This window comes from Eptatretus burgeri, chromosome 2 (genome assembly GCF_056783735.1).
Source record: "Eptatretus burgeri isolate ZD-2024b chromosome 2, Ebu_testis_v1, whole genome shotgun sequence".
Lineage (NCBI taxonomy): Eukaryota > Metazoa > Chordata > Myxini > Myxiniformes > Myxinidae > Eptatretus > Eptatretus burgeri.
In genome coordinates this window covers 30,690,287-30,716,401 of record NC_140962.1, presented here as the reverse complement: position 1 = coordinate 30,716,401, position 26,115 = coordinate 30,690,287, and the positions used below count along the sequence as shown (strand labels likewise).

The 26,115-nt window shown below is 42.6% G+C and overlaps 1 protein-coding gene and 1 long non-coding RNA gene across 7 annotated transcripts in view; one reads left to right on the top strand and one right to left on the bottom strand.

Annotated features, from left to right (window-relative positions):
- The window catches only part of KYNU (kynureninase), a 117,824-nt gene that overhangs the window by 49,221 nt on the left and 42,488 nt on the right, over positions 1 to 26,115 (top strand). For 5 of the 6 annotated variants that reach the window (XR_015050731.1, XM_085852236.1, XM_085852222.1 and 2 more), the window contains 9 exons: positions 493 to 575; positions 896 to 957; positions 1,095 to 1,166; positions 1,303 to 1,377; positions 5,302 to 5,378; positions 9,216 to 9,420; positions 9,507 to 9,605; positions 12,140 to 12,213; positions 16,923 to 16,975. Coding sequence is in view for 5 of the 6 variants with exons in the window: in XM_085852236.1 (XP_085708362.1) it covers positions 493 to 575; positions 896 to 957; positions 1,095 to 1,166; positions 1,303 to 1,377; positions 5,302 to 5,378; positions 9,216 to 9,420; positions 9,507 to 9,605; positions 12,140 to 12,213; positions 16,923 to 16,975 (800 nt within the window). In the remaining variant the exon portion in view is untranslated. The remainder of the gene's footprint in view (positions 1 to 492; positions 576 to 895; positions 958 to 1,094; positions 1,167 to 1,302; positions 1,378 to 5,301; positions 5,379 to 9,215; positions 9,421 to 9,506; positions 9,606 to 12,139; positions 12,214 to 16,922; positions 16,976 to 26,115) is intronic. The other variant, XM_085852213.1, reaches the window with a different exon arrangement.
- The window catches only part of LOC147031725 (uncharacterized), a 50,141-nt gene that overhangs the window by 18,550 nt on the left and 5,476 nt on the right, over positions 1 to 26,115 (bottom strand). Inside the window, exon 2 of the long non-coding RNA XR_015050898.1 lies at positions 15,499 to 15,647. This is a non-coding gene — a long non-coding RNA (uncharacterized LOC147031725). The remainder of the gene's footprint in view (positions 1 to 15,498; positions 15,648 to 26,115) is intronic.

The window sequence follows — 26,115 nt, the reverse complement described above, 5'->3', positions numbered from 1 at the left end:
AACAAGGGATGCAGGTAATGATGAAGGGTTAGGGAGAACGCAAAGGGTGGACAATATGGGTACATAAACACAATTTTGGTAGTGGTATGGAGTAGTTTAATGGGTGTAGAAAAAAAATCATGATTTTGGATGGGGGAGGACTTGAGATGGTCGTGAACAGATATTTTAAAGACCTGGAGGTAAGAATGACATTGCCGACAGTACAGAAGGTTGTTCCACAGGGCAGGGAAAAATAGGAGTAAATGAGTGGAGGGAGCAGTGGTTCTGGAGAAATAAAACAGGAATGTACTTTTTGCAAGGACACAAGAAAGCAATGGAGGAATCGACACAATATTATATTTGTTCCCATCTTGATACTATCATGAAGCCAGAGTTCAGACTGAGAAGTCAATAAAACTGATTGACTAATTAAATTATAAATGACGTAACTCCCAAAAAGGCCTAGTTAAGCAATGCCCAGTTGATATCATAGTAATTGTTTGTTTTCTGCAGAGCTGTTCATGGACATTTCGATGGGGCACGTCCTTGGGTGTATTTTGATGAGATTATCTCCAGTTCTATGGCTTCGATTGTAGGTAAGCACGATTGATTTAATGATAAATTTGAGGAATCCTCGACATATTGTGCACATAAAAATGGCAGAAAATTTCCCTCCATCTCTCCTTTTCATTCTTTCCATCTCCTTAATCATCTCTTCACAACTTGATTTCCCTTTTATTGTCCCATACTCTTCTCTTTCTGGTGTCAGTTTGATTTTTTTTTCTCAATTTATCTCTTGCCTCCAGGCCCTTCAAGTATGCAATGGATGACCCATTCGTTGATCTGTTATGGTTACAGCATTGTCTCTTTTTTGGTATACTTTTAAATGCAAGATAAAGTTTTTATTTTTTTTCAGGAGCAAAAGAAAATGAAGTAGCTTTGATGAATGGTCTTACGGTAAACCTTCATTTACTCCTGGTGAGTAGTTCAATTAATCTACAGTAGATTGTTTTGAAACAAACACCTTCCAAAGATGTTATTTTTACATTTTTAGTTTTTCAACATATAAGCCACTCTGTAACTATTCATGGACCATTTTATTTGTGCTCAAACAGTTGGCTTTCTACAAGCCAACAGCTAAACGGAACAAGATCCTCCTTGAGGAAAAGGCCTTTCCTTCTGACTATGTAAGTCTCATCACCAGTGCATGGTGCATTAATTTCAACCTGTGCTTCAAAAACTAATGCAAGTCCATCGATTTATCCAAGTCCATTGAAATGACTGCAGAGCTCTTACCTACTTTTGCATTTTGTTTTTCTTCAGTTTGTGATTGCATCACAAATCGAAATGCACAACTTAGATCCGACTTCGTGCATGCTGCTTGTCACACCACGTGAGGTACGTATCAGTTGGAGACTTATGACACTCGTTGCTACTGATAGGTCGAAAAGTTGGAGGCAACCAAGAGATAAGTCGGCAGTAATACATCTGAATACTAGTCTGGGAGTACCCTTCTGGGGAGCAATGTCCAAGGCAACACTATCCCTTCATTATTATCACTAGTGCGGGTCCGTAGGTGCGTGCCAGTATGTGCAGCTTCGTTCCTTCGCTTTCGTAAACGACGACTGGATTGGGGCATTTTTTTCAATTAGATCGGACCAACCGTATCATAAATGGCCATAACTTGGGAAACACCTGGGAAACATACTCAGGTCCCCAGCATCAATTGTGACGTCATATCAAACGAAGAAGAAGAAGAATTGTGACGCCCCCTCTCTCTCGCCCCTCTCTCTCTCGCCCCCACTCTCACCCCCCCTCCTCTCTCGCCCCCTCCTCTCTTCCCCTCTCTTGAATTGTGACGCCCCTCTCTCCGTCCGCAAGTTCTTCACATCAGAGAAAGCATTGATCCCAATCAAACCCATTTTGCTCACACGCGGACCGTCGGCATTTGCTTTTACAACGCCATGCTTAATCACTCGCGCTGCGATAATCAAACATACAACAATTAACAAATAATGAACCACACTGCGAGCAAGCCTCTTGGTTGTAACGACGTTGAGGCGACTTGCATGCAGGTCCTCGTCTGAACGTCAAAGAGGACACCATCGATGGGCATGCACCGCGAACTTCTTGGATGCGACCGGTTCGCTTTGGACTTGGCACAGTGCCAACACATCAACCCGGTTGGTTGATCCTGACGCTGGTGGCCTCTCCGTGCACGGCCAGCGCGAGAGATCGTTGTAGTTGGCATGCTCCCCGTTGCTCCGGAACCGTATATCGTAGTTGCAGGAAGCAAGGAACGGACACCAATGTTGTATCGCCACGGCCCCTGCCGCCGGAACCTCGCCCTCGGGTCTCGAGGGAGGCACGGGCTCAAACGGAGGTATGGGCCCCGAAGGAGACACAGGCGCACCTGGAGGTACGAACTCCGAAAGAGGCACCTCCTCCCACCGACTCTCTAATCGGCTCGGCACGGGATGTCCAAGGCCACTGGCTGGCGCCGTCCAGTCTAGGCTGAGGCTACTCAGCCAGTCTCGGCCCAGAAGCGCCGGCCCCTCCCCTCGTACCACAACAGCGAGAGCATGGCGTGTCGACCTCGGCAGGTCACCGAGACGTCTGTCATATCAAGTGGCGCAATTGCTTCGCCGGTGTACGTGCACAGCGCGAGGGTTGACCTGATAAGGTGAAGACCGTGGAGTCGACGAGCGGTCTGTTCGCCCATGAACGACACCGCGACCCCGGTATCAATGCGAAAAACGATGGGTGTCTCGTTCACCTCGATCTCAACTGCATTTGGTCTTGCTACCATCGGACCAATTGAAAATAGGCTCATCAACGGCTGCAGGTCCCGCTCCGGGTTGTCTGGGTTGCCCCGGGACGTAAAAGTGTACGCCATGTACAAAACCTCACACAGGTTGCAGGTCTCGACACGGGACGTAAAAGCGTACATCATGCACAAAAGCTCGCACAGGTTGCAGGTCCTGCCCCAGGTCGCTGGGGTTACCTCGTACCGGGTGTAGATCTCGCCCCGCATCGCTGGGGTTGCCTCGCACATCGCCATCCATGACCGTTATAGTGGCCAATGACACTCGGCACACACGCTGTAGATGTCCCTGAGTGTTCACATCGCCGTCCGACTGGCTGCGTTGCAACGTCTGGCTACGGCCCGCACCAAAGACTGTGCATATGGTCGTGGGCGCCTGATACATCACACGGACCTCCGGATCACCCGTCATGCTCTGGCCAGCGAGGGCTCGAACATCTGTCAGAGTCTATTCGACGGCCGACGCTGTTTCGACTGCTGAGTTGAATGTAATGTCCTCGTCCTTTAGCCGAGGAATTGCTGAAACCATTTCCGAGTCTTGCAAACCAGAAATAAAACGATCCTCGAGCCTGGGCTGCAGGTCACCCGCTGTGAATTCGCAAGCGACCGCCCGCTGTTTCACTCACGTGGCGAAAACCGCGATGCGCTCCCTTGGGCTCCTTGCCAGGTGATCGCACGTGAACCGCGCTAGCTGCGATGACATTGTCGGCGCTATGTGCGCCGGGCAATCCAACTGCTCCGAAACAACTCAAAGTCATCATTGATGATAACAAGCACTTCGCCATGAGCTCCGATCCCATCCTCGTCGCCAAACTATGTTGCCGTGGCCGAGGTGCAAACAGGCAGACACGAGCCGGAGGTTAACCCAACTCCGCTTTATTGCCTCGAGTGAGAGGGTGGGCGTAGGATGCCCGTAACTCCGCTTTAGTACGCACTCGATGCACCCAACAGGCACACGACATACAAGCCACTGCTAATAATACCACATGCTGCTAACTGGTGCTACAAGTCCCTAGTGGGCGATTCGGGACATATGAAGCCAAAACCACGTGACCACCACCATCCGTGACTCGGGGATCCGCTCATACAATACATGCTCCGCCCATACACCACATCTCGCCCCTCTCTCTCGCCCCTTCTCGCCCCTCTCTCTCTCGCCCCTCTCTCTGTAAATGTATTCACAAATGTTTACCAAGCACAACAATTAATTCAAACCTTGGGAAAAAAACAGCTTTCAAACCCTTGGGAAACAGCTGTTTCCCTTGGGAAAATTCAAACCTTGGGATTAATTAATAATTTGAACAATTCATTTAAACCTTGGGAAAAAACAGCTTTCAAACCTTGGGAAACACTTGGGAAACAGCTGAAATGGATGAATAATGATATCAAACCTTGAAAAGGCACATACTCAGGTCGCCAGCGTCGATTGTGACGTCATACCAAACGAATAAGAAGAAGAATTGTGACGTCAATTGTGCAAAAAATAATAATAATAATAATAATAATAAAAATAAACATTAATCGTGATGTCATTCGTGATGTCATAGCACCGTGTCTTGTCATTGGTTGACAGATAAATGGCCGTAACTTGGAAACCGCTTAACCGATTAATATCAAACCTTGAAAAGGCACATCCGCGGGTCCCCAGCAATATTCCTGGCACATTTCAATCAGATCAGACCGTCAATCGTGCAAAAAAAAAAAAATAATAATAATAATAAATAAACATTAATTATGACATCATTCGTGACGTCATAGCACCGTGTTTGTCATTGGTTGACAGATAAATGGCCGTAACTTGGGAACCGCTTATCCGATTATTATCAAACCTTGAAAAGGCACATCCGCGAGTCCCCAGCAATATTCCTGGCGAGTTTCAATCAGATCGGACCGTCAATCGTGCAAAAAAAAAAATAATAATAATAATAAAAAACAAATAAATAAACATCAATTGTGACGTCATTCGTGACGTCATAACACCGTGTCTTGTCATTGGTCGACAGATAAATGGCCGTAACTTGGGAACTGCTCGTCCGATTGATATCAAACCTCGAAAAGGCACATCCGCGGGTCCCCGGCAATATTCCTGGCAAGTTTCAATCCAATCGGACTGGCGGTCATCGAGAAACTGCAGTCGTATACAGACACACATACAGACAGACAGACACACACACAGAGATTGCTGGAATTATAGATATATTTTGTAGCAGTAAGAGGTTGTGGGCTGGCAGGATAGCCAAGAGTTTTGCATACTCACCTGTAAGCTGTCTAACCTGGGTTTGAATGTTGATCCAGTTATAAATTGTCATACTGGCGTTTTGTGCTGACAGTAATACATCAATGTGTGCATCGTCTGACTGATGAATTTTGAACTTGGTGTCCTCTTTGCTGGCATTTGGTGGATGCTGGATGCCAAAGATCCCACTTGAAGTGTCCTTGAAGAGTAGATGAGTGATTGCTGGCACCTTGAAGGAATTCAAAATTATTGTCACCCTCAGTCGAACTTCAGCCCGAGCCAGCCAGTTCGTGAAAGATTTGGGCAAAAAAAAAGGTTCCAGGCTGACCCCATAACAAGGTGAAAATACAGCACTTAGACGCAGTCGTGGTAGTGGTAGTATTATGAGTGGGCGGCAGGCTAGAACAGAGTATCATAAATTCTGAACGCTGCAGGACACTCGCTTTAAACTTTTCCCACGCATTACAGCTCTCTATCCAACTCCTCATCACTCCCCCCCCCTCCCCACACGTACATTATTTACAAGAGATGAATACTTAAAATTAATTTCTGGTCACAACGTGTTCAGTTTGCATTTCTATTTTTGTGTTCATGGATATCAAACCTGTCTGATCCACTGTCATTCTTGAAATGCTTTCTAATGATTAATCCCTAATATTCTAAACTGTGCCATTTTTTGAGAGGTGACATTTGGTGTTTCTTTTTGGTATAAAGAGTTGCAATTGAACCTTTTGGTAGGTGTAACCCAACCAGCCTTATGGGGGTTAAAAATAAGATTGAGCTTTTTCATGAAACAATACTTGTGATCATGATCAGCATCAGGAAAACGAGCCACATGTCCATACAGCCGCAGCTGATGCTCACGGACTATGCAAGTAACAAATCTCATTTGAGTCTCTCTCAACAACCGCTCGTTGGACACAAAGTCCGACCAGTAATAGCCAAGGATTCTCCAAAGAGACCTGATACCAAAGGAATTAAGTGTCAGTCTCAGATCTCTGGTCAGAGTCCAAGTCTCACATCCGTAAAGCAAGACTGGAAGAACCAAGGACCTAAAGACTCAGACTTTTGTCCTCCTGCACAGGTACTGCACAGGTACCGACAGGTACCCCATGATCCAGTGAATCCATGATACCCCAGGCTGGACCCAGACATCTATTGACCTCTGGCTCACAGCCAGCAGAGATATGAGTATCACGACCAAGGTAAGTGAATCTCTCTGTGATCTCAACATCCTCGCCACAAACAGATACAGAAAGGATAACTGCATCCAAGATGTCATTGAAAGCCTGGATCTTAGTTTTGACCCAGGGAAACCCGCAATCCCAGTGGCTCTGACTCCTCATTCAACACCGCGAGGGCCCCCAAAAGGATATCTAAAGTCTCCGCAAAAATGAGTGCATCATCTGCAAAATCAAGGTCAGAGATCTTGACATTCCCAAACGATGCACCACAGCTTGATCTCTCCGACATCCTCCCCAGAATCCAGTCCATACAAGTGCTGAAAAGTGTGGGGGCCAGTACACACCCCCTGACGAACTCCAGCAACAACTGGAAATAAGTCAGAGATGATACCACCACATCTCACGGCACAGCTTTGTGATGCTTGTCAAATATCCTCATCACTCGGCCACCACCACTGCATTCCTTTTCCGAAAGTGTTTTTTTTTTTTGGGGGGGATGCCTCTTTTCATTTCTTTTTTCTCTTCAGGATTTCGCTGCTAATTTCTTATCGCATTAGCAATTCAGGATGTGCATCCCACTCACCACTAAAAGCATGCTTTGTTTTCATTTCCTTTCTTGCCAATTTTTTTCTTGATGTTGATCTGTTATCTGAGACTTTCTAAACCAAAAACATTTGCAAATGAGGAAGGCATTTAATCGATTGTTTTTCTGGCTTTTACATTTTTACCTGCATTTTTGATCATGCTGGAATAGAGATGTAAAGATGGAGTGATGGTCCAAATGGTCAATTCCTTGGTTGAATTGTTGCTGCGCACAAAGTATACTAACTTGATTAATGATGGTAAAAGGCAAGTATCTCCTTACCCCCACACATGCGGAGCGAAAATTGGGGTTGAGCAATTGGTTAACTTTATCTGTCTGTTTGTCTACAGATGTCAGTCGATGATCAAGGTACAACTTGATTTCAATTGAAATTCCATTTTGAACACTGTGGAATATGAATCGGAACATGAATCAGAACATGAACCTGCAGGTTCGCAGGATTTTGCCTCTGAAATTGGCAAAATGTACCGAATCTCATCCCGATCTCGCATGCTTAGAGAGGAGTAATGTAATTACTTTAGTCTGGCTGTCTGCCTGGAAGCCAAATAAATTTTTAAAAAATTCCAAACAGGAAACATTGTTTTTTAGGGATGCCATAAAGGACACAAAGAACAGGCATGAATAATTAAGTTAAGGTGATGTAAAAGACGCTGAATCAACAATGGTAAACATCTGAAAAAGTTGCTTTTTTTCTACAGCCTTTAAAGTCTATTTAATGTAAATTTAATATTATACTTGAACACAGAAGAACACAAATCGCATGCTTGGCACTTTCAAAAACCTTCCGTTTAGTAATACCTGGACAAAATATTGATGCAATCTCATGCCCTGAGAGTAGAATAACTGTGAGATTCATGATTCACGCCATCTCATGCCCTGAGGGCAGAATAACTGTGAGATTCAGTATACACACCATCTCATGCCCTGAGGGCAGAATAACTGTGAGATTCAGTATTCACACCGTCTCATGCCCTGAGAGTAGAATAACTGAAATTCATGATTCACACCGTCTCATGCCCTGAGGGCAGAATAACTGTGAGATTCATGATTCACACCGTCTCATGCCCCGAGGGCAGAATAACTGTGAGATTCATGATTCACACCATCTCATGCCCCGAGGGCAGAATAACTGTGAGATTCATGATTCACACCGTCTCATGCCCTGAGAGTAGAATAACTGTGAGATTCATCATTCACACCATCTCATGCCCTGAGAGTAGAATAACTGTGAGATTCATGATTCACACTGTCTCATGCCCTGAGAGTAGAATAACTGTGAGATTCATCATTCACACCGTCTCATGCCCTGAGAGTAGAATAACTGTGAGATTCATCATTCACACCATCTCATGCCCTGAGAGTAGAATAACTGTGAGATTCATCATTCACACCATCTCATGCCCTGAGAGTAGAATAACTGTGAGATTCATGATTCACACCGTCTCATGCCCTGAGAGTAGAATAACTGTGAGATTCATCATTCACACCATCTCATGCCCTGAGAGTAGAATAACTGTGAGATTCATCATTCACACCATATCATGCCCTGAGAGTAGAATAACTGTGAGATTCAGTATACACACCATCTCATGCCCCGAGGGCAGAATAACTGTGAGATTCATCATTCACACCGTCTCATGCCCTGAGAGTAGAATAACTGTGAGATTCATCATTCACACCATCTCATGCCCTGAGAGTAGAATAACTGTGAGATTCATGATTCACACTGTCTCATGCCCTGAGAGTAGAATAACTGTGAGATTCATCATTCACACCGTCTCATGCCCTGAGAGTAGAATAACTGTGAGATTCATCATTCACACCATATCATGCCCTGAGAGTAGAATAACTGTGAGATTCATCATTCACACCATCTCATGCCCTGAGAGTAGAATAACTGTGAGATTCAGCATCCAGACAAATATGGCGGTATCTTCCGCTGTTTGTTGAGTGCAAAACACAAAGCAAGAGTTTAAAAGACCCTTACCATGTCTTTTTTCTCAAGACTGCTTAAAGTAAGGTGTTCGATTTTTGAAAATTGAAACAACAACATTGGATTATAAACATTTCAGAAACCATGGCACAAATTAATTCCAGTGAACTTTAACTGTACAAATCTATAACATTAATCTACATAACCAAACCCTCTCACTTCCAAGTTTCCTCCCTTCCTCTCTCCTCATTCCCTTGTTTTGTCCATCTGCTACCCCACGACTCCACCATGTCAGTGTGTTGTCTTTTTGTCCTCTTTATCCTCACTCTTCCAAGAGCCTCGATTTTGTGTATACTCATATAAATGTCAGATTTTGCCTCCAAGAAAATGTATGCAAGATAAAGTCATGAATGAATCAACCTAAGTGGTCGCTTCAATGACGCCAATTTGTCTAGGCGAGCAGGAATCTTAGAAGCATCTCTGATATTCCAAAGATGGGCTGTAAACCAACAGGGAGAGCAGACATTAAGAAGAGAAGACTTGCTGTCCACAATCGAGCGAGAAGGAGACACCATTGCTGTTATTCTGCTCAGTGGAGTGCAGTACCTTACAGGACAGCTGTTTGACATGGCTTCCATCACTCATGCTGGTCATAACATGGTATGTCCATCATTTCATTAAATGGTAAGAATGCCTTATAAGACATGGACTATAAAAAAATGATTATTTATATACATGTTCCGTAGGGCTGTGTGGTGGGGTTTGATCTTGCACATGCTGTTGGAAATGTCGAGCTCTCTCTTCATGAGTGGGGTGTTGACTTTGCATGCTGGTGCTCTTATAAGGTGAGTTAAAGTTTCTTGATTTAAGCCACATTTTAACTTCCTTGTTAAAATGACAAACTCCTCAATTTTGGCACAAGAAGTTAAACAACTATTGTTAGCCATCTCTCGGAGATACAGTAGACTCACAATGACAGCCTGAATCACACCTACTTCCTGTCTATTGACCGAGATTCACCAAATTTATTTCTGCCGTTTTGACACATCCCATTATTGTTTATTGTTGGTCTACAACTCCATGTAATCTGTTCAAAACTTAAGGTGAATCTGGGTCAATTTCATCCTTTGTCATAGTGGCTTTGTAACAGTATGTTGTGAATCACGATTTTGAAATCTATGGATTTTATGGGTCATTTTGAGAGTTGGTGTCCAAGACGAAGTGATAATAATGTTATCATGCATGAATAAAACTGCCACCACATGTCTTATGAAGTTGGTGAAGTAGTTTGCAAACTATCTATGATAACCGACTAATGACAGTCCTCACATTCACCTCTAAGCTGTGTAGCCTGGGTTTGAATCCCGACCCAGCTATAAACTGTCTTCTCATTGTTTCACAGGCAGGGTGATTCATCAATGTGTTTGTGCTGTCTCTCGGTTGTGTGATGAACTAGGCATACCATCTGCCAGCATTCGGTGATGGACATTGAATATCACATGCCGTCCTTCGCGAAGACTGGGCGAGCTATCGCCGGCACCATGGGCAAATTTTGGTAGAGTGCATACATGCGCCAGGCTGAACAGTTTACGTTTTGTGTCCCACTGATAGCCGGATGCAGATCTGGATCTTCACCAAAATCTAATTAATTTGTCCTTGTCACATGCCCAACCTGTCCATCAAGTTTTGTTCGAATTCGTCAATAACGTTTTGAGATATCCTGCTCAAAGACAAACATAGGTGAAAACATAACCTCTGTCCACCTTCGGTTGCAGCTGAAATAACCTTTTTAACGTTTTTTGTGAGGTGCTGGGAAGGGGTAGCGTCTGTCCCCTTTTATTTCAGTTCACTGCTTCCTAAATGCAAAAATCTTCCTCCCTCTCTTCAAGCCATAGGTTGACATCTGTCGCTCTGCTCATCATTTCTTTCCATTTACTAATTGTTGAAGAATCCCAGAAAACATTTCTTCACAACCCTTTGCTTTCAGCCGCTTACCCAATATCCGATACCTACAGTGCCTATAGAAAGTCTATACCCCCTTTCAAAATGTTCACCTTTTGTTGCCTTACAACTTGGAATTAAATTGCATTAAATGAGACTTTTTCCACATTTATTTAGATATCCTAACTCACAACTTCCAAGTGAAAAATAGATTCTACAAATTTCAGAAAATTAATAAAAAAATACAAAACTAGAATATCTTGGTTGGACAAGTGTCCACCCCCCTGAGTTAATACTTGGTGGAAGCACCTTTGACAGCAATTACAGTTGTAAGTCTGGGATAGGTCTCTACCAACTTTGCACACCTTGATTGGGTAATATTTGCCCATTCTTCTGTACAAAACTGTTCAAGCTCAGTCGAGTTGCATGGGGAGTGTTGATGGACAACAATCTTCAAGTCGTGCCACAGATTTTCGATTGGATTTAAGTCAGGGCTCTGACTGGACCACTCAAGGACATTTATCTTTTTGTTCCTTAGCCACTCCAGTGTAGCTTTGGCTGTGTGCTTCGTGTCGTTGTCATGCTGAAAGGTGAACTTCCGTCCCAATTTCAGCATTCTTGCAGAGGGTAGGAGATTTTGCTCTCGGATTTTTCTGTATTTTGCTCCATCTATTGTCGCTTCTATCCTGTCAAGTACCCCAGTCCCTGCTGATAAGAAACATCCCCATAACATGATGCCACCACCATGTTTCACAGTAGGGATGGTGTTCTTTGGGTGATGTGCTGTGTTGAGTTTGTGCCAAACATAATGTTTTGCATTTCGGCCAAAAAGTTCCATCTTGGTTTCGTCAGACCACAAAACGTTTTGCCACATGGCTTCAGAATCTCCAGAGTGTTATTTTGCATTCCTCAAACGGGACTCAAGGTGGGCTTTTTGAGTAATGATTTCCTTCTTGCCACCCTACCGTACAGGCCAGACACATGGAGTGCTTGGGATATTGTTGTCACATGCACATAGTGACCAGTCTTTGCCATAAAGGCCTGTAGCTCTTTCAAAGTTGCCATTGGCCTCTTGGTGGCCTCTCTGATCAGTCTCCTCCTTGCCTGGTCATCCAGTTTGGAGGGATGAGCTGATCTAGGCAGGGTCTTGGTGGTACCATATGCCTTCCACTTCTTAATGATTGTCTTGACTGTGCTCCAAGAGATACTCAAAGCATTTGAAACATTTTTTATAGGGAGCATGTGTTTCTATTTTTATAAAATGAGCAATCCTACTTGGACCAACACCTTTCTGTTTTTATTCTTTTTCTATTTCGCTGGCCAATAAAGTTTTTTGCTGTGCTAAAATGGTCATTTCTGTAATACTAAATCCAACGTGAATAAACTACTTGTGTAGGAATGCATTTCTGCTAATTAATAGATTCCATCTCTTTTTCAGTACTTGAACTCTGGTGCTGGAGGTGTTGCTGGTGCTTTTGTTCATGAGAAATGCATGCATTCGGTGAAACCTGTGTGAGTAGTACACATCTGGATTGGTGAAGGACAAATGTTTCCGACTATTGATGTTTCGATTGTTTCTTAATAGGTACCAACAAATACAACCTGCTGCTTCGCTGACAGGTATATTAAGGGGGGAGTAACAAAGAGGGGAGAGGAGAGGAGGGAGAGAAAGAGAGGAGAGAGGGAGGGGAGAGGTAACGCCATCAAGGCTTGATGAGCACGCACCAAGTAGTTTAACCAAGCACTCCAACAAAATGGCTGAAGAAACTTTTGAAAACGAAACGTTGTATCTTCTATGCTGAAGTGACAGGTCGTATAATGAAAGAAGATCGTACAAAAATGGGAAACGTGGTGTAAAATAAAATTGCACATTTTCAGCGAGCTAGCCACCACCCGACGCACCACAGAACGTGGGGCCAAACGCTGGCAAGTGGCCCCTGAATTTGTTCAAGTCGATAAATATACAGTATTCATTGACAATGTGAATATTGTAGAGTGCTCGCCAAGTAACTTAAGCACTCAAGAGAAGTACCCCAACCAAACAGTTGATAAGGAATGTCTGGCTTGGCAAGCGATTAGTGATCACCTATCCGTCATATAAAACACTTCCCAGAGATGCTCAAAATGACAAACTATGTCCGATTTGGACAGATGAACACTTTAAGTCATCAGAACTGCTGATAAGTTCAATTCTGGAGCTTAAATTTTGTAATTTGGCTTAGCTTAAAGGATTGTAGAGGTTATGGCATGTGTGGAAATGAAAGAAAGTCATGAACGCTGGTGTCTCTGGGTGTTTATAAGCACTAGTACGTGCCCGTAAAAAAAAAAAAATAATAATAATAATAATAATAATAATAAATAAATAAACCACAGAGGCCGTTTCTTCGCTCTCACGTGCCCATACGTGGGTGACCCGGAAGTTCGATATTATTCGCAGTTACGATTATTCGCAATTTATTTTTAATACCCAATTATTGAATTAGCGCCAACGTATTTTACCTTTCCGCAATGTCGTGGCAAGGAAAAACAAAAAGACAAGAGAAGAGAGAGAAAAAATTTACTTCCTGGTTCGGAGCATACCAGCACTCTGATGTTCCCGAAATTTATACACCGTCTAATATGAAAACAATCATAACTTGGGCCATTCTGTTTATCTATAAATGCGCATAAGAAATCGAGAAATTATTAGAATACACGAAGTCATCACTCTCCGGAAGCCCGTACGTTGTAACCCGTAATGGGGAACGTGGCTGTGCTTCCCTTCCCCATCGGCCACGCCCACGCAACAACGTGTCTTCCCATTGGTTTGGTAAATAAATGGCCATAACTTTGGAAGCACTTGTCCGATTAATATCAAACCTTGAAAAGGCACATCCTCAGGTCCCCAGCAATATACCTGGCAAGTTTCAATTACATCGGACCAGAGGTTGTCGACAAACAGCGGTCTCACTCACACTCACACACACACACACACACACACACACACACACACACACACACACACACACACACTGCTGGAATTATAGATAGATTGCAATATATCCAGTGATTCGTAGCTATGATGAACAGGCATTCAATGATATGAGTGAGGAAAGTGGAAAAAAAAACTTTATCGCTAATAAATCATTGCATCCTGTCCCAAGTCAAGGCATTGTTGAGCAGGCCCCAAAAAAAGCCAAATTAATACCCCATCGAGGGAGAGCGACATGACCGAGGATGGCACCTGATGAAGGATATAATTAAATAAGGCTGTTAATTATCTTCAAAAGGGGTATTTTAATTACCCCAAACACCCAATTTTCACTCTTGCACTTCCATGGTGTTTCCTTTGTCTGCCTGCAAAGTTTCAGGCTGCTATGTTTTATAGTTTTGGAGTTATCGAGGAGTCACACGCACACACATACACACACACACACACACACACACACACACACACACACACACACACACACACACACGCACACACGCACTGACTGACACACATTGACATTTATTATTATGGACTAACAAATACAATCCATCTCTTTGTTGATGGGAATATTGAGATGGGGGAGGGAGTGATGAGGGGTGTGGGAGTGAGGAGGGATAGTGGGGAGGGAAGGGGGGGTGTTCTGGCTATTCGTTTGATAGGGAGACTTGAGGGAAAGCAAAGGGGTGTGGGGGGGGATTGTTCCCTTATGCCGGCATTCGTCGAGGAATGAATAAAATTGGGTACGTTAAAACAACACATTCAAACGGGTCATACTAAACAACGTCTGGACAGTGCCCAAAGACATCCTTTGGTGGGGAGGGGGGTGTGTGGGGGGGGGGCGGTTGTGAAGGGGCTTTGGGAGGAGGTAAGAATGAGGAAAGGGGAAAGGGAAGGGAGGGAAGAGCGTTTTTTTCTTCAATCATCAAAAAAGCTGCACCAGTGTTCGTGCCTTTATTTAATTTCCACACATACGATAAGCTCGAGAATCTCTTCACCTGAGACGAATTTTGGAATTGATCTGAACAGCAATTCCAACTGCTAACAAAAAAAGAAAGGCTTTCAGTTGTCCAATTCTCACATTATGCCTGGTGTTGGCTTAATGGTTAGGGTGGTGGGGCTTGGGATCCTAAGGTCCTGAGTTCAAATCCTGCTTGGCTGTTGAATTAATACCAGGTGGGGTTGACTCAGCCTGTCATCCCTCTGAGGTAGGTAAAATGAGTACCTGCTTGCTGAGATGATTGAGCCATTTGAGTGTCCTGTGTCAGAATGGTGACCTGTCTAGGACTGTGTGCAATAGCCCAGGAGAGCACTGACACTCTTGACAGAGTATGGTCCCAATGTTTGAATTCCATTGATCCATTCTTTGACACCCCCTTCCTCTCCTCGACCTCTGGAGAGTTGTAAGGAAGGGGTGTGGGAGGAGGATAGCATGAGGTAAGTGGAAGGCAGAGTGAAGGGAGGGGAGGCAGCATAAGGGAAAGGGAGGCAGCATAAGGGCAAGGCAAGGAATTGTGAGGGGAGGGGGAGGAAAGACAGCCTAAGGGGATGGTAGGTAGTTTCCAGGGCATAAAACATGCCCAAACAGCAATGCCTTTTTTTAACCACCGTGCTCCATATAAAACTAGGCATGAGCATTTAAAAATTAAAACCTATGCTATCTAGCTGGCAAAGGCCTGCCTGCATGCATGCCCCCCCCACCCCCAATATGTATTCCTCCAACCTCCTTGCAGTCCATGCTAACCGTGTACGTGCATCAGAGATGTACTTATCCTTTCACACACACATACATGGATGTCACCACATCCGCACTGCACAATGGCACTTACTGCATGGCTCCGATGCCGCAGCACACCCGCTCCTCACGTGGCTTCAGCACTGCAGCACATCTGCACATGATTCACGAGATGGCCACATAATCTGCTCGACAACGCCATGTACCCAGGTGCGAGTTCGAGTTCGAGTTCAGATCGTGAGCCTGCCAAACATGCACACGCCACACACGTAACCAAGCATGTAGGCACGTACACACCCCACAGATTCTGATAGTCATTTGTACCTCGTCAGTGTGTGCTGTCTATGTACATCTTCATTTTCAGCAATGCTGATTATTAATATATTGCAGCAAGTATTAATGTATTCATGTTAATATTTTGTCATGAAAGCAGATCACACAAAATTGTGCAAAGAAAAAAAACCCCTCTTCACTTGACACTTGCAGCACCAAAAAGTACCTCTTCACTTGCAAAAATTACTGTCTATTAATATATTGCATCAACTGTAACAGTATATTTATATTAATATTTTGTCATGAAAGTAGATCACACAAAATGGTAAAAAGCACACAAAATTGTGCAAAGAAAAAAAACCCCTCTTCACTTGACACTTGCAGCACCAAAAAGTACCTCTTCACTTGCAAAAATTACTGTCTATTAATATATTGCATCAACTGTAACAGTATATTTATATTAATATTTTGTCATGAAAGTAGATCACACAAAATGGTAAAAAGAAAACTGCGTACACAGTTTCCTTAAAAAAAGGACCCCTGTGGCAATCCATTGCCATGGTTTGCAAAAGCAGGATTTTAGCACGGCGTTGCGTTCTATGAAGTCACACTTTCTGCACATTCCTTAATATTTTCTTCACCCAATATAATCGTCCGACCGAATAGCAGAAAAAGTTAAGCTTAATGCTTTGCTCAAATAAATACACTTCGTTTAAAAAAAATCACTAATTTGTTAAAATTTTCAGATTTCACTCCAGATTTCGACACTTATTTTGTCCACGAGATCTGATTCTCAAATCAGATATAATATTTTGATTATATACTTTAATTAGTCCATGACAGGAGATCGTGCTTCCAAATCAAGGCATGTTTGAATAGGCCAAACAAAACCCCCCAGCAACCTGACAGATGGCTGACTATACCAGGATGACGCCTTGAGAAAGCATAATTAAATCAGGCTGTTAATTATCTTCAAAATGGGGTGTTAGAATTAACCCAAACACCCAGTTTTCACTCTTGCACTTCCTTGGAGTTTTCCTCGTATGCATGCAAAGATTCAGGCTGCTGCGTTTCATCGTTTTGGAGTTATGGAGAAGACAGACTCACTGACACACTAACACTTCTAATCACCTATTTCTATTTCTTGATAGATTATCTTGATATTATTATCTTGTGATTATTTCTTGATAGATTATTTCTACCTATTTCTTGATGGATTATCAAGAATTCACCTATTTCTGACAGATTGATCGGATGGTGGGGGAATGACAGAGAGAACCGTTTCACAATGGAAAATAGTGAGTATACAGTAGATTATGCTTTTATTGACAGGTTACAATGGCCAATATCCCCATCAGCCTCAAAGGTTGGCCCCCTATATATTTATAAGTACAGTTTACATCTTAGGTGGATCCCTGGTCGATAGTTCTATTGTCCAGTGGTTAAGCCCTATAACCGTTCACTTTTTGGGGAAAGCAGGATTTATTTTGCCATTAAGATCCACCCGTGAATGGCTCTCTGTTGGTCGCCATCTTGGATTCCAATATGGCTGCTGCAGATACCTGTTTACATTTATATCTTCATTCCAAGGACAGATGGAAAAGTAATTTCAATTGCTATGGGCTACCCCGATTTCCTGGGTCAAGGAATTCATTGCTATCATTTCCAAGTTATGTCAGAGATGGCAATTTTGGATTCCAAGATGGCTGCCAAAGCTATGACGAAGAAAAGGCTGTAACATCATTGTCTCCTTTATCAAAGGTAAATTCAATTTTTTTCTTCTTTTTAGCTCTCCATTTTAAACTACGATAATGTTGCCATCTATCATCCATGTAATTAAGCAATAAGACCGAGGCATATTGTACTCTTGCTATTTTTGGGTTTCAGTGAGAGTTTATGTGCACATTGGCCTATTTCTGTTCAGAGCTGATTTCATGTGGTCTACATAACAATTCCTGAACTGTGAGAATGAGATTAATACAAAGCAAACAAAATAGATGAATGCAACCTTTTTTGCTCTTACAGGTGCATTTAAATATGAGTGATGATATAAGCAATGGTGGTGAAGCAGTTCAAGTTAATTCAACCCTATCCATCTGCGAGTCAAGATGTACCAAGAGAAATCCCTTTTACAGACGAGTATTTGCGTGCTCTGTCAAGAGAAAACTTCAGAAGTATTGGTGCAACCAGTCAGGGATAAACACTGTATCATAAGTGGCTGCAGGTCATTAGACGAGCAACGTATAAATTTGAAGGAAATCGGTCACAATCCTCTCTGTATAGACCTCACATGATTAGATGACGGCTCTGGAATAGAGGAAACTCTGAAGATTAAACCAGGCTTCCTGGCATAACTCAATAACTCACGTAAAGACAAATTCTCCAACCTAAAGTTAGAGCGCTGGGCTAAGTGTAAGCTGTCTTGCATTGATGCCTGTGAATCACAACAAGGTGCTAGTCCAGTAAGAACGAGGAGACTTGGTTGTCAGATCAATGCACACCAGTCAGATAAGATCTGCTTCTTTTGTGAAAGCGCATGTGGTGAACTCCATACTGTATCTACATGTTCCTTAGATAACACTGTTCGATAATGTGACATGAAATTCAGAGACACAAAACTGCTCAGAAAACTTGCTGCAGTGATGAAGCCAGATTTGTGCAAAACACAGCTCCAGTTTTCAGACTCGCTGCTCTGGTTGCGACATATAAATTGCAATTGGTTGATCTTGGAATTGAACCCACGGTGAAAGTGAATTCAACACCGTTAAAGGATCGGTTGTTGTCCCATCGTCCATATTTATGAGTAAATGAGCAGGGGAGAGATGTGCTTCTCGTTTTGCATCTAGCAAAAGCTGCCTAGAAAACAGCGAAGTGTTACTTACTCGTACAAATGACATCATGCCTAGTGTAATAAAAATGCACGTGACATAGAAACATTAGGCAAAGTCCAGTATGAAACATACATAGAGAAGCGATTCAGCAAATGGGAAAAATCAATCAATGATACAATTTCTCAGAATAACGTTCCTCAATACAGCAGGCCAAAGGAAATAGTTCCATCCAAAGATAAGGTGAAAGCATTGGAGCTGAAGATGACTGTTCACTCCTTTCAAGGTTGCACATTGCCAGTCGAAGGAGAGATGGAGATCTTGAGGACTTTTTCCACCACAACAACCAGCCATCCCCACTATCAATACCAAAGGGAGAACAAATGAGGCAAAGAAACCAGTCAGATCTTGTAGGGTGTCATGAATAGACAACTGCAGTGTGTCATGCTCCATCAGTTGATGCCAAAAGCCTGGTGTTGGCTGCTGAATTAATACACCAGGAGGTTGACTCAGCCTGTTTTATCCTTCCGAGGTCGGTAAAATGAGTACCAGTGCACTGGTAAGGGGGACACTGCATCAACGGCATAGCCGCGTCCCAACCAATGATGCAACCAGCAGCCACAGGCTGCACTCGATAGAGAGAGTTGATGCCAAAATATTTGATGGTGCAGCAGTTGTTCATTTTCTATCTGATGGAACATCGGGTACATTCAAGGAGTATGCAAATAACACATTTGTACCACACATAACATCACATATAGAAAGAACTTCTGGAGTAAACGCAGTTTGGAACCTACTGTAAGGGAAGGGCTCATGGTGACGTGTCATGGCCAACACAAAATTACCTGCTCACTGGCATAGTTTGTTGCGCAAATATCGAAACAAGGATTACCTTTTTAGATTCCTTACACATAAAAACCGGGCATAGTGGCGTGCGCCTGTAATCCGGCTACTCGGAGGCTTGGGTTGGAGGATCGCTTGAGGATGGGCGCTCTGCGCTGGGCCGCGATATGAGAGGGTGTAGGGCAGCCCGGAATCATGGCGAAACCCAATCATTATCCCTGTGTCGTAAGAGGCGACCAGGGTTGCGTCAGGAAGGGCATCCGGCGTAAAAGCTGTGCCAAATCAGTATGCGGATCATAACGGATGATCCGCTGTGGCGACCCCTAACGGGAGCAGCCGAAAGACGAACAACAACAACAACATTCCTTACACATAAAAGTGTACAACATGCCGTGGAAGAAAAGGAAATATATTGCAGCCTTGGTGACACTGGTCTAATCCCGACATGCATATGTTGGAACCCTGTATTCATTAAGAGGCAGACATCTGGATTATGCTTCATACGAGTGATGCCACTGAGAATTAAAGGTCTGAAGAAGATCATGATTTGGGCAGTAGATACAAATGTTGTGGTGCTGGCAATTGCTAACTTTTTCAATATGTCAGTTGTGAAACTGTGGATTGCCTTTGGCACTGGATAGAGCTTCAAGTACTTGGTTATCTATGAGACGGCATATACTTTGGGACCTCGAAAGGCTGAGTCCTTGCCTTTTGTAGCATACACCCCCTTATAGTCATCGGTGGTTCGGGCCGCAGGCATGCAGGGGGTGACGTTAGGGAGGTGCGACAATGACGGTGATCCTAAAGGCCGTGTGTGTGAGCTGTGATGAAACTCTTTGCCTGGAAGGTCGAGCCTCTGAGTGATATATTACACCTTTCTTTCATGTATTTAGTGGTTGCAATACCATCATATTTTGCAAATCGAGAGAAGAAGTCTGCTTAGGTTTTCAGGTTTTCCCTGCCATGACAGACAGTTTTAGTTTCTTTTCGGACAAGCCAAAATTCACATCAGAAGACGTGATGGACATACGAGAGTATTTTGTTGTGCTATATATGTACGACTGCACAAGTAAAGTCAGGAAGGTAAATTAAGTCAGAGGATATTTATTTACCAAATGATCGAGGGCCATTGAAAACATCCCACTGATCACGGCTGCCTTAGAAGAGCACGCAAAGAGGGCAGCCTTTCAGGCAGGACATATTTGTGGGCAGATAGTAGTGTTGAAACATATGGTTCAGAACCTAGAGCTTGGGGATGGGAGAAAAGTGCACTGAGTGGTTAGAAACCGATGTGGACAAAGATACCTGAGGTTCAAGAGGCCTGTTATGAACCACTATATGTTTCAACTGCAAATGCACTTGCAAAGGAAATTACAAATGTTTGAAACAAAACTTACAATGCACAGCCCTTTGCAAGTGTGACAGAGAGTGCTATCAAGACAAAAGCTACAAGAGGTAGACATTTAAATGAAATTAAATTTATGTCATGCTTCGGGGTGAATATAATAAGGGCATGGGTGACCATTTTGAAATCCAAGATGGTTCCTGTACATGAAGGATGCTTGGAAATGATAGGCTTATTGGATTTCTTGGTCGAGAAAGTTGGGGTATGGTAATTGAAATTACTTTTCCATCCGACCTAGAAAGGAAGATATAAAAGAAAACGGGTATACATGGCAGCCATATTGGAATCCAAGATGGCGGCCACTGGGGGACATTTTACGGGTGGATCTTACTCGAAAAATGAGCCCAAGGGATCATATTACTTCTGTACCAAAAATGCTTTCCCCAAGAAGTGAACGATTTGCCTCGTTTTTTTTTTTGCCTTAACACTGGACTATCCTAGACTGTTAACCAATAAAATGTTTGAGTATGTTGACGTAGTGTTGACATCTGTATTCAAGAAATGATGTGTTCAATTTGGCTGAAGGCAGCATTGAAAGGGATTTGCACAGAAATGTGATGTGAAATAATTGGAGCCTAAACTTCTTTCATCTGAACAAGTCTAAAGAGAATTGGTATTCGTAAGCAATGGATTGTTGGTCAAACTTAGCTGGCTCTCTAATAAACTTGAGGGAGGAAGTTTACAGCCAACCCCTTCCTAGTATGGATCTATACATCTGGTGGCCAATTTATATTTCCTAGTCTCCTCTTAAATGCCCTCAGGATAAACTGAGATGGGCCCTTAAGTGCTGTCTATAATAGGCAACACTTATGTCCCCTAACTGGTAAACCAATTTGTTAGTTGGTAAACAGTAAACCAACTGCAGTAAACCAACTGGTAAACCAATAATAGGGGACACTTATGTCCCCTAACTGAATAGTAAATGTGCCATGTTGTCACTGCTATAAATTTCTCTTCAACCTTCCTTTACTTTTGTCCTGCTTCTTGAATTCCCATATTATTAGCTCGCTTGGACTCATTAAGAGGCAGGAATTGGGGTCTGGTGAGCTTATTTGATTGAGGAGTGTCCGTAGGTGAATCAGTCAGTAAGTGAGGATCTGTAAACACTTCAGTCATTATAGTCCGACAGATATGGGAATGGATTGTGCCTTTGATGATACAAGCATGACCTATGGCACACTGTTAGAGCATGCCCTAAGGAAGATATTTAGCTCTAGGGCAATCGCAGATTTGTCTTGTGGACAAAATGGCCGCCACCGGTTGTTATTTTACTAGTAGCTCAGGTTCTCGACCAGCTAGGATATTGATTCTGGTGGCTAATCGTACATTTTCAAGGATGAGGAATGCAGTGGTACTATTTACAACATGCTATAACTACTCTAACAACTACCTAACTACATATATCTAGCTTTCAGGGAAATAAATAATAGTAAAATTATAAACGCATTTAATATTGGTGGAGTTATACATGTAGATGTTTTGAAACTGTGACATATTCATGAGAGTACAATGCAGTCTTCGCAATGTTTCCTTTATAATATTTGGTAGTTTATTTATATGAGCACACAGTTCATGAGATTATGCTGTATCTTGCAAATCAATAGTGCATGTCCCATTGTTGTTTGACATGTTAGTGGTGAGGGCAAGTCTACGACAGTCCTTCCATGGTAATATTATAGGGTTTCAATGAAATGTAATGTTAGTTTCGAGAACACAGTCCACCACAGTGGCAAAGGGCAGTGAACTGAAGTGCTGTCTTGACACATTTGCACTGTCCTCTGCACCCCTTTTTGCATCCACAGCGTACAAATTCTCTTGTGCCTTTGTGCCCCTCTCTTTATAGTACAGAGAGGCAAGACACTGAGCATGGTACTTAGCCTCTTGGGCAATGAGATCTCCAACACTGAGTTTGGATCGGAGGTGTTTGTCCTGTAGTTTGAGGGCACACTGCCTCACACGAATGTCAAGTTCGAATGTTGATACATTACGCAAAGCATCTCTTGCTGCAGATTTGCCACAGAAGAAGCATGTCTCTGTTGAATGAGTTTCACATTCAATGCTCCGACGGGTGAACTTGTGGGTTTCTGGGTCATCATCGTGGTGTGTTTTCCTCTTTTCAGCCCTCTGAAGTTTTGTTTTGTTATACTGCAGTCTGCAGGAGTCATGCCATTTGGCTTTGTGAACCTGGAATGCTGCCTCGATGCCCTGACGCTCATCCAGTTGTGACAGTTTTAGTGTTCTTGGCAGGCAACTGATCTTGTCGAATGCTGCAAGATGCTCAGCTATGGTCCTGTATCCTGCCCCATCTATGCCACGTGCTGAATTATATGGACATGTCAGCATCTCATCTGTGTCTTCCTGACACAGAACACATTTGTTCCAGTCTGTGGTCGGGCACTGTTTTCCTGATGAGCTAGGCTCATCAGGGTCTACCACCTTGTGTAGTTTGGCCATTGTCCCTATGCACTATGCTACTTTAGAACAGTATCTACTAGTTATAATATGAGAACAGTATGTACTAATTATACCACCACCACTCTACCATAAGCTGAAATCTCCAGGAAAATATGTTGGCTGCCACCACAGTCACAGTCCAGGTCAACTGAAAGCATACAGATACACAAGTACACAAAAGCTGTACTAACAACATAGATTATCATTGTGACGTTATTATGATGTTCTGTGTGAATATGCAGAAAAATATATGAATAAACATAATTATGAGGTCAGCACACAACTCATGGGCTGATTCTGAAATTCCGGAAAATGTGCATAACTCCGCAAATATTTGATGGTTTTACTGTTATTTAATTCCCTGAATGCTAGATAAATGTAGTTTGGTAGTTGCTAGCATGTTATAAATAGTACTACTGCATTCCTCATCCTTGAAAATGTACGATTAGCCACCAGAATCAATATCCTAACTGGTCTAGAACCTGAGCTATTGATAAAATAACAACCGGTGGCAGCCATTTTGGCCACAGGACAATTCTGTGATGGCCCTATAGCTAAATATCTTCCTTAGGGCATGATCTAACAGTGTGCCAAAGTTCATGCTTGTATCGTCAAAGGCACAATTCCCCCAAATATTTCACTTATCTGCCGGACTATTATCGCTTGAAGCAAACACACAATTTGGATGAAACTTGGCCACAATCTTCAAATCTGATGCCGAGCGAAGGTTTCTTGACTGCATAAAAATTTGCGCTCATTAAAGGTCCCATGACACTCAAAACTTTCTGGTTATTTATATATTGACTTGACCTTCCTAGTGAAGAAATCACCCATGTTTCTTTTTTAAAATCAAAAATGGGGTGATTAGACCAATATTTCGAACATTTGTCATGCTTTTCACAACTTGCTATGCCCCACCCCTCAAAAAAGTTGACTTCAGCGAACCGCAAGTCACGTGACCGTTCACGTCATCTCCAGAACTCGACTCGCACAGAGTGGATTGATTAGATGTCGCGCGCCGTATAAAGTACGTACAAATGCATTGTGCACATGTGTTTGCTATCTCACTGATCGTCTCCTGATGAATGAATGTCTAGTTGGTATTGCTACGTCTAAGTTATGAGAAATAAATTATAAGTGGAGGCAAGCTAACAGCACTGTTGTTGTACATGCACTTATACCAAGGCCGTTGACATGTGAATCACTTTTTAATTAGCGAGCAAGCATAATTCATTTCAGAATTTTCTAATTTAAGACAATATTGATGATTCAGCATGTTTCTGGTGGCAGCAAAAAAAATAAATCTATACACCGAGGACAATATGCTCTTTAAAATCTCAACGTTTTCACAAACGTCAACTGCATGCCTGGAAGGGTAGGGTTCGCTTTGGATAATGAACGTCCCTGCTTCTCTGACACATCGACAAAGGTATCGGGTAGGGAACATGCTTTGTGAAGGCACATGAGGAGTATATTTTGTTACTGTACAAGTGGGTCAGAATAATACAGTTTGCACAAGCACATAAACGAATATACTTTTTGCAAAACTGTAAAGGAATTAATACTGACTGTACATGGTAGTTTGCCCAAAATATTACAGCAATTAAAATGTAAAGCACAATTATTAAATATAATTAAAACTGGTAAACCAGTAATCCCGGGCTTCAAGGCGTGCCTCCATTTTAACAAATTTCAACACCATCATGATATGGGTTTTCCGAGTTAGAAAGTTAGTTCAAGTCTGCAATGGGGTCCAGCTTCGGGGTCCCTCATGTCATATCAATGAAGGATTGAAAAGCCCATTGCAACACATGATAAAGAAAGAAACATCACATTGGACAAATCGAGGCTGGACAAATTTTCAAGTCCCCAAAAAAGTCCAATAACTCCACATTTGCATATTAATGTAAATGGCGAACTTGTAGAACGTTAAAATATCTTCCAGAATATGTGGTCACTTTTTGTCTATCTTCTTTGGTTTTCATTTTACGACATGTCAAAAATGGGTGATTTTCAACTTTGGGGGGCTCTGGGGCCTCACTGGGGTAAAATACAGACATAGTGTAAACATATTTGGAATCCCCTCTTCAAGGCCTATCAGAATCTGTCATTAAATTTTTTCAACTCTCATTTGCATATTTGGCATATTTAATGAGGCGAATCGGCATCATTTTAATCATATAAATTATGTAACGATTTCGATGAAATTAACAACTTAACATTCCAATGGAACCTCGCAAATGCGTGCAAAAGTTTGAGGCTGTCGTATTACCCCTTCTGGAGAAGATGTTTTTAGGTTTTGGAGAAAATCCAATATGGCCGCCATACCACGTGACCGATGTCATCAAAATTTTCAAAGTATAAACAGCAAGTGGAGAGTTATTAAGGTGTTAAGTTTCATTGAATTTCATCAAAGCATTGTTTTCATTTAACGACATTTCAAAAATGGGTGATTTTAAACTTTGGGGGTCTCTGGGGCCTCACTGGGGTCAAGTCCAGACATGGTATAAACATATTTGGAGTCCCCTGTTAATGACCTATCTAAATCTGTCATTAAATTTTTTAAACTCTCATTTGCATATTTTGCATATTTAATGAGGCGAATCGGCATCATTTTAATCATATAAATTAAATAACGATTTTGACCAAATTAACAACTTAACATTCACATGGAATATTGGACATGTGTGCAAAAGCTTGAGGCTGTTGGGTTATCCCTTCTGGAGAAGAAGATGTTTTTAGGTTTTGGAGAAAATCCAATATGGCCGCCATACCACGTGACCTATGTCATCAAAATTTTCAAACTATAAACTTCAGGTGGAGAGTTATTAAATGGTTAAGTTTCATTGAATTTCATCCAAGCGTTGTTTTTATTTTATGACATTTCAAAAATGGGTCATTTTCAACT